Here is a 13,525-nt window from a genome sequence, read left to right on the forward strand (position 1 = left end):
CTCACCTGTGCTCCCCAACCTTTAATGCTGGTTTCAAGAAGCCAACTCAGACACGGAATACTAGACCCTTTGTTCGCTCTAAAATATGTCTATGTCTGACATGCAGCAAAGACACTGCCAGCATGCACACAAAATGTTGTTCTGATTCTACTCAGAGACAATGCATAGTTACATACTGACCTAAGTGGCCCTTAGCGAACCGGGACGCAAGGAGATCCCTTGCATAGCAAGCATCTCATCACGATCGAATGCGCACAGGTGATGTGTTTCCTCCATCTTCGTGTTGCCTCTCCATCCGGGGTTCCGGATGGGCCTGTCAACCCTTGATTAATTCTGAAACGAACACCCTTCTGCCAACGGGACGAGCCTAGCCGCCTTCATTGTGAATAAAAAGTGCACATGAGTGTAACGTACGTGACCTTTATGCAAATACCCATGTACAGGCTCGGTTGATTCCGGTGTCAGGTCTGTAAACAATTATTACTATTGAAACTGTGGTCTGTGAGTCAAGACGTGCTATATTTATCGTCCTATGTTGTTGAGTCTCTACTCCCAAGATGGTAATATGGGAGGTATAGCCATGACAGCAGGTTTTCCGGGCCTTGATATCCGGCACGCACTTAACGTGTTAACATTATTCGATAGCAAAACAATAGATATCAACAGTCGTCAGCCAAAGTTCCAACGCTCCAGACAAATGTAAAACACAAGTTCACTTCAATATTCATGCGGTAGTGTTGTGGTACTGAATAGCGGATCTGGTCAAACACTGCATCACTCAGACAGCGTTCCGATCGTTAGATGCTCATATGTAACATACATCATGCACCGCACTGTTCAATTGCATGGGGAAAATATTGTTTCAGATTCCCCTGATGACATCTTTTTTATAACTGCATTGACGTTATATCATGCCAATCGCTCCGAGATGTGGCGTCTTGGTTTCTCAGGTTCACGACAAGATCCCAACCAAAGTTGACTCCTTGCAAACAATAGTATCTTGAACAGCAGTTTTCTGTCGACCATGTTTCTGGAACACTCCTGTGTCATCTATGTACCAGTCATTCGGCACATCTTCCATCAACAGCTTCCTTGTTCCCATCACTATAAGCACAGCCGTCACCTAGTCCGTCGAGTTTTCAGGAGGGGAAGGTTGGACGTTGATGTCATGGCGTCTATGAAGAGCCGAGTCCTCAGGGTTCCACTTGTCCGGTAACTGTATCTCCCGAAGTATCTGGTAGAAGGAGTTTTGATAATCCTTCTTGAATATGAATCCTATGGCGGCATCGGACTCGAAATACTCGTGCTGCCTAATGTTATCGAGTCTCTGGCTCTGAAGCACATAATACTCGTAAATCGGGTGTTTTCTGGGCATGTAAAGATGACCGCACATTCTTTTCGCATGTGTCTGTACGAATAGGCCACTTTCTATGTGATCGCGGATTCTGTTCGCTCGGCAGGTGAAGGAAGGGTCTCCTCGCCCAGATTCAGAATGAACCCTGAAGTCGACAATGTAAACCACATGACAGTGGTTGCGCCAAGTTGGAGTCTGCGTAGGCCAATTTCCAAGCATGATGTGTGGCAGGTTTTCACTTGTGGCCTGTTGAGTAGAATCTGGTCGCTGAAGCAGGATGTGCCCCATAGTATCGCGTTCGTCAAATTTCGAATACATGTCCTCCCTAGGTATGATTCGTATGGTCGGTAAAATCAAGCCATCCTGCTATCCTGGGCTTCTCTAGCTTCTCAGTTAGATATCGTTGTATGGCTTTTCGAGGAAATCGTTTGTGGGAGCCCAGCCGCCTGTAGTAGAAAGGTTCGTAGTATGAAGTGACGATGAGACGCAAATAAATTCGCCTAAGAAATACTAGACGTTGATAAACGTATCCGCTCTTGAACTGTGAGGGTTCAGAAATCTCTGTGGGTAGTCGTTGAGCTTTTTTCTTCAGCTGTGGGCAGCAAAGCAGTAGCGAACACAGGAAGGTGCGGGCAAGATGCATTTCAATGGATGGAATGGAACGGAAGGCACTCTGCAGGTATATAGAGCCGTTTGAGCAGCTAAGTAAGCAAGTACTAGATATTCCTTCTTCATCCTACCTTCCATTTTCTTCACAGGTATCTAGAAAACAACAACAGGAACCCTTACAATGGTCAATAGGATGATCTCTTTATCACACTTCACCAGACACTCCTTGCCAACAAGTTATTTTGAATACCTAGTAGTCTATTGATAAGACTCTATATAGAGATTGTTCTATCGGCTACATGTCTTCTCTTTCCACGGTCTAATCCTTTCTAGCGAAAAAAAAAAGTTGATACTTTCCTTTCAGCATAAGGTAGGTAGGTACCTACACACAACTGGTAGTAATTCGTCGATAGGTAGAGGTCATTCGTCAGCGAGGCCACCTGTGGATATATGCAGCTTATTGTCCCGAGGCAAACAGTAGAAATCAATTGTTGAAGAGTGAAGACGCCCGACAAACATCATCATTGTTGTTGAGCCATTTTGCTAGTGTGTAACACGATCATGATCTTCCCATACAAAAAGCACACGCAAGAAGCCGATACATCAGCTTTCAACAATTGAGCTCCACTGCGCTAAGGAGCTCAACGTGATGTCATTTGTGCCGCAGCTGTCCCAAGCTCCAACCCCCACCGCGAATCTGGCAATCCAAGAAGCAATTGCCCACGCGTACCTGTTGGAAATAACATATACGCTTCAGAATTTATCTTAACAGCATTCAGCAATGTCCTTCAGAGCTCCTATCCGACGCATTGCCCTCGCCAGGCCTGCTTTGGCTGCGCGGGGCTTCCACTCGACCTCTCGTGCTTTTGTCCGCGTTGGCCAAGAGATTCCTAACCTTGACGTCCTTCTGGAGGACTCGCCCGGTAACAAGGTCAATCTCGCGGAGGAGTTCAAGTCAGCCAATGGATACATCGTCGGCGTTCCTGCTGCCTTCTCCGGAACGTGCTCCAGCAAACACATCCCCTCTTACATCAACCACCCCAAGCTCAAGCAGGCTGGCCAGGTCTTTGTTGTATCTGTTAATGATCCGTTCGTGTAAGTATTGCAATCATGAATCGTCCTAGGTGACGATCTTCTGGCATGTTTTTGACTGTATTGCAGCATGAAGGCTTGGAGTGAGCAGCTCGACCCCGCCAAGCAGACCGGCGTGAGTAAACATTTTTGAAACGAATCTCCCTTCGTTCAAATGTTCCCGGTTATTCCTCTAACTTCTTTCAGATCCGATTCCTTGGTGACCCTACTGGTGAGTTCACTAAGGCCCTAGACCTTGGCTTTGAGGCCTACGAGGTATTTGGCGGTATGCGAGGAAAGCGATATGCCCTCAAGGTGGAGGATGGCAAGGTCAGCAAGGCGCACGTTGAGCCTGACAATACTGGAAGCGCTGGTAAGTAATATCATGAGATCGTTTATCATGTCATATCGGCTAATATCAAATCTGCTAGTCTCCATGGCTGAGCAAGTGCTTGACTAGATTTGCCTATCGCTATATCTGAATGGAGGGTCCCATGGGCGTTATCTTAAACACTCTGAGAGCATCTGTTGATCCAAATATATCACTGTAGTACTCATGGTGCTGCATATTCACTCACCCAAATTCTTTTTGATCTTGACCACCCCTATTATCATCATAGCCTGCTCGTCTAATCATCTCGATCTATACGAATAACGACCTCTTGGCAAAATCCTTCTATGATCTTGACACATATCGATCTAAGGTGAACAAAGGAGCACATACTACACTTGATGAGACCTTGTGAATGTTTTGCTACTGGTGTGACACTTGCCCCGTGAGATAGGCTTCCTAGTCAGCGGGCCATCGCTTCCGACTCTTTCGACAACATTGCCATCGGCCCCATGGTCGTCGTGCGTCTCAATTTTTTCACAGCCATAGTTTTGAACCCCCCTTGGTTAGCAGAGTAAGTTACTCAGCGTCAGTGCCCTTCCATTTCATGTAGTAGATGTTTTGTCATACTTTTATCCCTCGCTAACCTCTCACCTATGCAAACTCCAGCTAATTCGCAAAGCTCGCATCCATGGTTTGGTCTGAGCTTTCAGTCCTTGCTTCAGATATATTGCGAAGCAGGCCTGGTGGAGGAGCTGATTGTTTTACTTGGTCAGTGATACGAATGATGGCAGCATGTAAGGAGGTGCAAAGTTTCAAGCGCAGTCCTAGGATATCACGAGTTTCAGTTGCAGGGCAAGAGTTAATAGTCCTCCCGTAGCTATGGCTGTGTGAAAGTTCTCGCATCTCATTTGCTCTGACGATCTTACGAGCTTCAAGAGGGCGTGTCATTACACAAGACTCTGTTGCGAATCGTACATTTCTGGCTAAGATAATACTGTTTTGTCGAAGCCATTGCTGGTCATGGCCATCCTAGGGATCAACGGCCATAACTCGACGTGAGTTTGGAAACCCTCAGCAGTAGTGGTAGTGGTGGACTCAACCCATTCGCAGCGAGTCGCCTTTGGCACTACCAATGATATTACGCATGTAGCTCTGCATACCCGGCAGCACTATACAATTCTAAGGCGGCTGCTCCAACGAAATTTCCAATCCCACATTTCTCAGTCAACGACAACTGTTTGTTTACAGTCCTCCTTCACATCAGGTTCCGGGGGCAGGAGGGTTTTCCACGGTGTACTACCCTATAGTTACTACACAACCAAAGATAGCTTTCCTATACACTCAATAGTGCCTTTCTTACATCATAGTCATCAGTCGACAAAAGACACAATGATGGTTGTTATTTTGCGCATATTACTGATGCATGGGAACTGTAGCTCACATGAGCAGAATATGTCAACCTAACTAAGTCTGTACGGGTTTCAAGTGCATGGTGACACTACCGCAGCCAACATCAAAAACCACCTTGGATCCAACACAGTTGGAAATATAGACTTCACTCCTACCCTACGATTGTGGAATCAGCCACTGTATTGATCTGGAGGCAAATTCTCAGTGTTCTCAAGACATATAGGTTTTGCCCACGACGAATGACGTTGAAGACAGCAGACTAGAATCACATCACTATCACTACCTACCTAGACATATCATCAAACCAGACAGGGAACGCTTGTCAATTCGATACCCGAAATGCCCCGTCCAAAGGAGAATAAGGACAGCGGTATGTTACTCAGACTAGCCTTTGGATACATAAGGCAATGCCTTGTAGCCTTCCAAACAAGGACTCAACCGCCGTGGACCGAGATGATGATCACCGTTTCGCCGTGTCCAAGCTTGGAATGGAGAGCTCTTTAAAGACTTGGGTTGAACGTAACGGCGGCGACGAATGAGAATCCACCGCAAGGGCCTGGGCTTGTCACCCCAAATGAGTTGAAACTAGACAAGGGCGAAAGAAAGGCTAACAAAGAGGGTCTGGGACGCGTCTGGAACGCGATATCGTGAGCAGCCTTGTTGAGTGGTGCATTAAGCGCGCAACAAGGGTGTTGGAGGAAATGCAAGAAATGATTAACTACGAATCAAAACTTGACAATGAACCAAAGATGCCCGGATATGTGACGGCCGCGTGTGGCCGGGCCAAGTTTCGAGAGGATAAACCTAGAGTAGTTGCAGTCATAAGTGATAACGCTGGAGCCAGGAGGCATGAATCATGTCAAGATCCTATGTACCTAATTACGGCTGAGGTGATAGTCGGATACTGAAATGTGACATGGGCGGGCGGCGGCCGCGACATGACGAAACAAACAACTTACCCTTTATTCAAGACAGGGCTCTTTGAGCTACGGATATCGTCACTTGATCGATGTGTTCACTGGAAGGTGTACTCCGTAGTCAGGTAGACTTTGCAGCAAGTGGGCTTATAGCCACAGCCGTTAAGGCGTCACAGCATAGCCTGTTCCACGCTGACGCCGAGATACAGAGCAGGGCGGACACAAGTATGCAGTCAGTCCATCAGGCTCTGTTACTACTATGATAGATGTGATGTTGCCCAAGACAGTCGCTTCTCAATAGGTATGCTTTTGCGCAAAACATGGCTGCCGATATTGGGCTGTTATACATGCATGCAGTCCGAGATCATGAGGCGGTTACATGCATTGAGGTTGTGATACGGGATGATTGGGAGATATCAAACGATGGCGCTGAGGTTCCATCACTCCCCAGAATCACATGTAGTAGGTAGAAGAACAACATGCGTCATGGCTTGCTAGGTATTGTTTATATCTGAAAACCCAAATCTGATGTCGAATCCAATCGGAAGATTATCGATCCATGGTAACCAATTGATACTGAAGCCTCAGTTTTGTAACCTTGCATCGCTCTGCAGACGAAGAAGAGAAGGGAAAAGATGATGGATCTCAACCCAACCACACCAACTCAAGGTACCTAGCTGCAGACCAAGCTGTGACAACTGGCCAACCACGCACACCTCATGCATCAGTAATAGCAAAGGCCAAGACATGGGGGGATACACACCACCACCACGCGGTTACGCCCCCACCACTTTAGTAGACGACGTGCGATCTTGAGACAAGGACAAGTGCATACATAGTGTACGTACATGCTATAACTGGGAAGCAATATGACAATGCACTTTGGCAGTGAGTGAGTGCATTTCATTAATGCGATGCGGTGCGTGAGATCGAGCACAGCCGACAACGCACCAATACTGTACCCCCATATCTGAGACTCTGACACGAATTTTGACTTCCTGTTCGGCAAAATACCGTTGCAACTTTGTGTCGTCGTCTCAGGATACGATGACATTACAACGGCCCTCGAAGCCAAAAAGACACAATAGCCTCATGGAGAAAGGATACCTCTAACTCTAAAGCAAGATGGCGGAAACGATTATCCTACCGAGTATATATTAAAGTTATCTGGTCACTGGCGATATAGATGTCAAGGTTTTCTTGACTACCTTTCTTACCTACCCTTGAACAAGGTAGATGTCAATTGAAGGTACGCGCCGCGTCCGCGTGCAACAGGAACACAAAGAGTTCCTCACCTCGTCCACATGCGGAGCCTACGGTAGGGCGTCCCGCATATTCCCCCCCATTGAGGTGCAACGACCGTGCTACCATCACCGCGATCCACAAGCCAAGGATCCACGGCCACTCACCGACTCCATAGCTCTTACGTACGAACTGCTGCAGCCAGTTTGAGACATTCAAGACTGAGGTGTATTTACTCCGTAATGAAGTGAGAAGCTAAGGTACAGGGCTCAACGATAGTGACAGGGAAAGATAGGATCAATGTACTCTGTACAGAGGCATTGTCGCTCTGGTCTCAAGATTGAACAGACAGGGCCTCGTATTGCGATTGCGTCCTTTTTAGATCCGGGCCTGCACTCGTACAAGAGACGGGCGGGTACCGTAGCAGGCGTAGCACGTCGAAGGGATCCTGCACGTGGATCTTTTTCCCGTGGAGCTACACTCTAGAGCTCTTCACAACTACAGGTAGGCAAAGAAACACCACGGACAAAGCCAAGTTGATAACTTTCTATAACGAGGCTGGGACTGTCTCCAAGCCCACACGGCCAGTGAAGCAGAGGACCGGATCGCTGGATTCAGGCTGTGAGCGAGTGCCAATAATATCACACCGACATTTGCCAATAGTTTACATCAATTCAAGGTTGCCATGATTCCCTCAGCCAGCTTCGTTTCACTGCATTGCATGTGACCAAGAAGAGGCAAATTATTTCGTCACGTGTCCATGTGTTGGGTTCTAGATAGGTACCTATTGTGAAGCTTAGATGCTACTGCTTGAGTACCTCAGCTTTGGAAAGAACCAGAACCTGGTACCGAAGACCTGATGAAGCTGGAGAAGTTTGAGGCCTGCCCACTGACATCAAGATACAGCCTTGTTACAGTGGTACATCGATAGCGTATCGATTAGACGGGCCCGGGCACCAACTACCTGAACTAAGGTAAACAGCAAAATGCCTTACCTTGCTTTGGTGACCGCTCTTAGTGAGTCAAAGCAGAGGCAGGCTACCTCTTTGTGAATTTGACAGAAGCTCATCAAGAACTTTGCAGCTTTGAAAAGCGCCTTGTGCCCCGTTATGCCGGCCGTCGGGATGTGAATAACTCGGGGCTAATTTTAGTCCAAGCCGGATTGCCAGCTCATCCACACACCATCCAACCCGGACAAAGATCGGCCGACAAGAAAGAGAGGGGTGAGAAACACGGTTTGTGTTTCGACCGCGATTTGTGTCGTCACTCTGTGGTAGCTCGCGACATCTTGTTTGCTCGTTGAGGCCGAAGTTGCGAGAGAGAAGAGGTAACCAAGTATTGAGATACAAGATCTAGAGAGAAGCGGTCTAGAAAAAAATGATAGAAAATGATGTACTTGAGCGGGAAATCATCTAGACGTAAGAGGCAAGACAGACAAGCTGGAAGCCCAGTACCTGGAAGCGTGGTGGTATACTTGTAATCGTCTTCTATCCACCACCTTCTCATTCCTCCAACAAAGCAAGTTGACCTGTGTCAATGCTTAATCGACCTCACAGTGGGGTTTGTTGAAGCATCAGATAAGAAGTTTGATTTTTTGGGGTTTGACAACTCGGAACACCGGAATAGAGGAGGTCAATGCCGTATACCTAAGAGTAAAATAGAGGCTGTGACTGTGACTGTGACTGTGATGGCTTTGACAGCTGTCTTCATATCGACTGATTTCGATGAGTCCCATGAAAGCTTCACTTCAGTAAGATTACTTCTTCCTCAATTGACTTTCACAATTTGTAAATGGTCTCCAATGGACTGAACAAGAACGAGACAAATGTAGGTACATCGTACATAGTAAATATTTCGAAAGTTAAGGCTTGTATTTGGATTCACACCCTAATAGCCCAGCCACCACAATGGCAAAACAGACACCCACACCCAGGTGGACCCCACACAAACGCAGACACCTCACCAGGGTTCAAAAAGAGAGGAAGCTGCGCTCCTTGCGTCACAGTCTCTCTCCCAATCAAAACCTTACGCGGCTGGAGACCCACATCCGGAGCTGATTCATCCAGTCAAAGGAAGTCGTAAAAACAGACTGGATCCCGCCCCTCAAATCATCTCGTCGCATTTTCCCTCGTCCTCTCCTTCTTCACGGCCAATCAATCCTCCTGTTCTCGTCCACTCAACAAGCAATCAGAATCGTCCAAGGCCTCTCGAAACATTTGATTTGATTGACCTGTGTCGCTACCTTTATTCTCTGGCCATTCACAATTCACAAGCACTTCTTCCTTTGATTGGATCATACACGCGCGCAAGACCAGCAATCGCTCCCGCCCGCGAACCACAGACAGCCCAGTAAACGCTCTGTGCTCGCAAGCCCAGTCAAGTTCTGCTATTCGCTCAGCGCCCGCCTTATCACCCCAAAAGGCAACACATAACACGGCAGACTATTGCTACCGGCTTCAGCCCTATCAGCGAAGACCGACTAATAACTGAACTGTTCTGTCTTCAGTGCTATCACTACGGACAGCTGGTTTCTATTGCTCATTCGGCAATTAAAAAAAAGAGAGAAAAAAAGCCCAGCTTGTTGCTCTCCAGCCCCCAAGCAATTTTTCAGCTCAAGGCCAAGTTGACCAGGGCTCAATACTCTCCCTCAAAAGCCTCATCATTGTGCGATAACCACGTACGACTTTACGAACCTCTATCTCTTTATTTTGGTCCTTTCCCCTTCTTTGGTTTCCTCATCACAGCCTCGTTCTCAGAAACGCATTCCTCTTAGGCGATCCTCGACAAGCTAGCGCTGTGATCTCACCTGAAAACCCCAATACACGCGATTATCCTCTAGGCAGTATTGTCCAAGACGCGTCCGACTTGCATCGGAGAAAGTCAACAACCCTGATTCTCTCTCTGACAAGAATTTTCCTGCCGAACTGGGATAGTCTTGTCTTTGCACTGCCTTGTCTCCCCTTTAATCCCTGTTTCGTTTGCCAAACTCCCTTCCAAGCGCAAGACCATAATTACTTGCCGCGCGACAAGACGAGCCTTCACTCGCCCGAGACAACCCACCCACTCCAATTCAATTTAACCCACCTCGGTCCATCAGCAAATCAGCACCCTTTTGCACTTCGCTTCGCCTTTTCATCTTCACGACTTCAAAGCCTATCATCGTCAACAGCATCATAGTGGCCATTTCCATTGGTCGCAATACCTGTCACCTGACAATTCGTGTCTGCGGATCTCGATTTTACCCCGGATTTGACTCTTATCATTTGGCTTCGGAAACGAGGTTGTACGAGTAAGCCTTGAGCGTGCTCAGTATTTCATTAAACCGTGTACATACCCTCGCGTGTGTATTATATCCGCAAAAAAAGGTACGTAGAACCTCAGCTTCTATCACAATTGTCCAAACATTTTCCAAACATTGGGCATCATTCTCGTGTATTTTATCAATGCATTCGTCCTCTGCTTGATCACATCGTCAAGAAACGTGGTCGCGTCGTGTCACGGTGATCAGATCGTGTCAACGCGGCCGTGTTGCTGTCATTTCACCCTCAAAACGCGCTTCCTCCATCAAGTGTTGGTTTCAACGCGCATTTCGTGCTGTCGCCTATGGCCTGTGGTGCGACGAGGATTTCTCTATCCTTTGGTGACCACTGACACCAAAGCTAGAGACGCAGTTGATAAACTTGCACCGCAACTTAGACTGACAACACTAATAGTTTGTCACCGCACCAGCACCTCATTTCATCGGGACCACCCTTGACGTATGTATCACGTGTTTCTTCTGTTTTATAATGCCTTGATCACAAGTTATGTTGTTACACTCTGGAGCTTGGTGCACCAGTTCCAACCATAGCCCACCAGGTTGATGGGCTTCTTTGCTGCTATACCAGCTTCGCTTATACCAAAGCGAGATATGCCACTTTGGCGAAATTCTCCCACTCACTCCACCTCATAATCACTACTCCGTCGATAAATTGAAGTAGTCCAGTGTCTACTTGGTCACACAAATGATGAAGTCGACAAAGATAGATGCCCTTGCCTGTTGTATCGGTACCCTTTGACTTCACATCCGCCCACTCGAGTTTTTTTTCTTCCTGGTACCGGCCAATACCCCGCTTCGGACCCTGTTGTGAGGCGCAGGGCCGTAGCTACCAGAATCCCGGGAGCGACTGGATCATGGCCGCCAACAAGACTGAAGCCTATGCCTTTGGAAGTTCAAACGGCATTTCTTGACAAGGCAACCTGGAAGTCCTCTTCATGTTGTCATGCGGCGCGACGAACAGGCGTCAGTCTTGTTGAAGTATCTTGCACTCAAGACTGCCAGTGACATCAGTGGCCATGCAGAACGCCAGAATGAAGAGCCGCATGCTCTACCCCCAGGATTCAAATCTGCCCAACGAAGAAAGTCTTCTGCTTTGAGGCCGCGAGCATCAATCATCTTACAGTACCTACTGCTCTGGGCCAAAAGATAGTGGGTTGGCCGAGTGGGAGATGTGGGCCCGTCCATTGCATATTCCGTCATGCATGAGACGCTGGGCTGCCAACGCATCAAGAGTGGCTTTACAAAGCCCATCAGCACCCTTTACCCTTCCCGACCCCGTTTTTCTACCGTCTTCTTTATCCTAGTTTAGCATATATACACCTCAGCTAACGCCTATGGTTGGACAGATCTCTTACAACGAGCAACTGACCAGACAGCACCGTCTCTGCCACCGCTGCTTGTCTATTACTTTACTTCGGCCTTCATTCGTGTGGCTGTGTAAATAGTTTCATCAGCCACTCTAGACAACATTGAGCCACAGCAGCATCAGCTCGTTTCGGCCTGCCAGCTCACCCACGCGTACCCAATTGCCTTAGTGCGCCTCATCCCAGAGTCTCTTCGTGTTAGAGAGTTTCCAGCACTCGAGCCCGACTGCTCCCAAACGAACATCGGTTTCCATCATTCCATAGTCGACGATCAGTTCTTACGATCACGTCTATTTGCTCTCTGTTCTCTTCCAAAGCTCTTGTTGCAACGCCACTCGATAACGCGTCAAGTACTGAACAATTCTTCATTGATCTTACACGCGGTCAACGAATAGTAACGCGACGAGGACGTATTTCCTCGACAATTAGTGATCAGACTGGATTCTTAGTGGAGAATGGACTACAGTCAATACCAACAAGGCCAAAATACACATCCCGGTTACGCGAACACTGCTACTGCTAATAACATCGCTTCACCAACGAATACCATTCCCCAGCACACGGTACAATCCTCACCTGTCATCGCTTCTCAACAGCAGCAAACTCAACCACAAGGACACAACATGTACGGACCACAATACGGAGTGGCACAACAGGGCATGCACTATGCAATGCCCGGTATACAAGCGGCCGCGATGGCAGCAACCGCCGCTGCTTCTGGCACGAACTACGGCTATATGTCATCAGATCCCAATATTCCTCAAAGTTCGCCTCGTATGGGTGCCAATGCCAAAAAGGACGGAAGACAGTCGCCTCGAATGAACAGCATGTCCCAAATACCCGGCCGTCGAATGAGCCAGGTTACGAGTCCCGGTGTTCCAACGGCGCCCATGATGAGCCATACCGGAGCTCGACCGGGCGTTGCCCCATCTCAGATGCCCGGTCCCCAGATGCAACACCCTCAATCCCCGGAGATGCCAGCCGCGAGCGGTGCTGAGGAGTCGCCACTTTATGTGAATGCTAAGCAATTCCATCGTATTCTCAAGCGTCGTGTTGCTCGTCAGAAACTTGAGGAACAGCTCCGACTGACGTCTAAAGGACGCAAGCCATATCTCCACGAGTCACGCCATAATCATGCTATGCGGAGACCTCGCGGTCCTGGTGGACGATTCCTCACTGCCGAGGAGGTAGCAGCAATGGACCGAGAAGGTGAAAAGAGTGTCGATGGCAAAGATAATTCTGCTGGGGAAAGCTCTGGCACTACGGGAACTAAGCGCAAGTCTGAAGCCGGCTCAGCCACCTCAAACAAGAAAGCTAAGACGGACACAGCCAGCCCAGGGGACGAAGATGAGGATGAGGGTTGATATTGCAAATAAACATCTGTGTCACCTTCTTTCTACTTTTTTCAGCCTACCAGCGGTTTACGACGTCACGAAAGCACGATTGTTTCTTCTTTTCATCGCCACGCTGCCTGAATGGTTCCAGACAGAGCGAGCATTTCTTTTTTTTTTTTGATCGGATGAGGTGTCTACAGTTATTGGCGGGTTGATGACATTGGTACCTTCGTTTACGTGTTGTGGCGGCTCATACCGCTCAATCACAATCCGGTACGGCGTCTTTTCTTGACGGGTTTCATTTTAATACAGCACTTCACTGGCAACAGCAGATCATCCCGATTTTGGACGGGTGTGACCTCAGGGATAACGGATGGACAGAATGGATGGACGATTCGTTACGATGGATACCCCGCTTCATTATATCGTTCGATCTTTATTCCTGCGTCTGCTGTCTCACTTCCTAGCGTCCTGTTGCATACGCCAACATGGAACTGGTCCCTGGCATACGTCGGTCTGGCTACCGAACGATAAGCCATACTGTCACTGCGCTCACGGTTCAGAACTGATC

General features: G+C 48.0%; 3 protein-coding genes across 3 annotated transcripts; 2 read left to right on the top strand and 1 right to left on the bottom strand.

Moving 5' to 3' along the window:
- Positions 1-1,123: 1,123 nt before the first annotated feature.
- FSUBG_10152 (uncharacterized protein) lies at positions 1,124-1,642 on the bottom strand (the record flags this gene model as incomplete). Its single annotated transcript, XM_036674702.1, has 1 exon — positions 1,124-1,642. The coding sequence occupies one exon, from the start codon at positions 1,640-1,642 to the stop codon at positions 1,124-1,126; it is 519 nt and encodes a 172-aa protein (XP_036534371.1).
- A 1,102-nt stretch (positions 1,643-2,744) lies between these two features.
- Positions 2,745-3,494, top strand: FSUBG_10153 (peroxiredoxin (alkyl hydroperoxide reductase subunit C); the record flags this gene model as incomplete). Its single annotated transcript, XM_036674703.1, has 4 exons — positions 2,745-3,058; positions 3,125-3,170; positions 3,242-3,407; positions 3,466-3,494. The coding sequence occupies 4 exons, from the start codon at positions 2,745-2,747 to the stop codon at positions 3,492-3,494; spliced, it is 555 nt and encodes a 184-aa protein (XP_036534372.1).
- An 8,749-nt stretch (positions 3,495-12,243) lies between these two features.
- On the top strand, positions 12,244-12,984 carry FSUBG_10154 (nuclear transcription factor Y alpha; the record flags this gene model as incomplete). The annotated part of the gene is made up of 1 exon (XM_036674704.1): positions 12,244-12,984. One exon carries the CDS (start codon positions 12,244-12,246, stop codon positions 12,982-12,984), a length of 741 nt encoding a protein of 246 aa, XP_036534373.1.
- Positions 12,985-13,525: the final 541 nt, after the last annotated feature.

Source organism: Fusarium subglutinans (genome assembly GCF_013396075.1).
Source record: "Fusarium subglutinans strain NRRL 66333 chromosome Unknown NRRL66333_c0000170, whole genome shotgun sequence".
Taxonomy (NCBI): domain Eukaryota; kingdom Fungi; phylum Ascomycota; class Sordariomycetes; order Hypocreales; family Nectriaceae; genus Fusarium; species Fusarium subglutinans.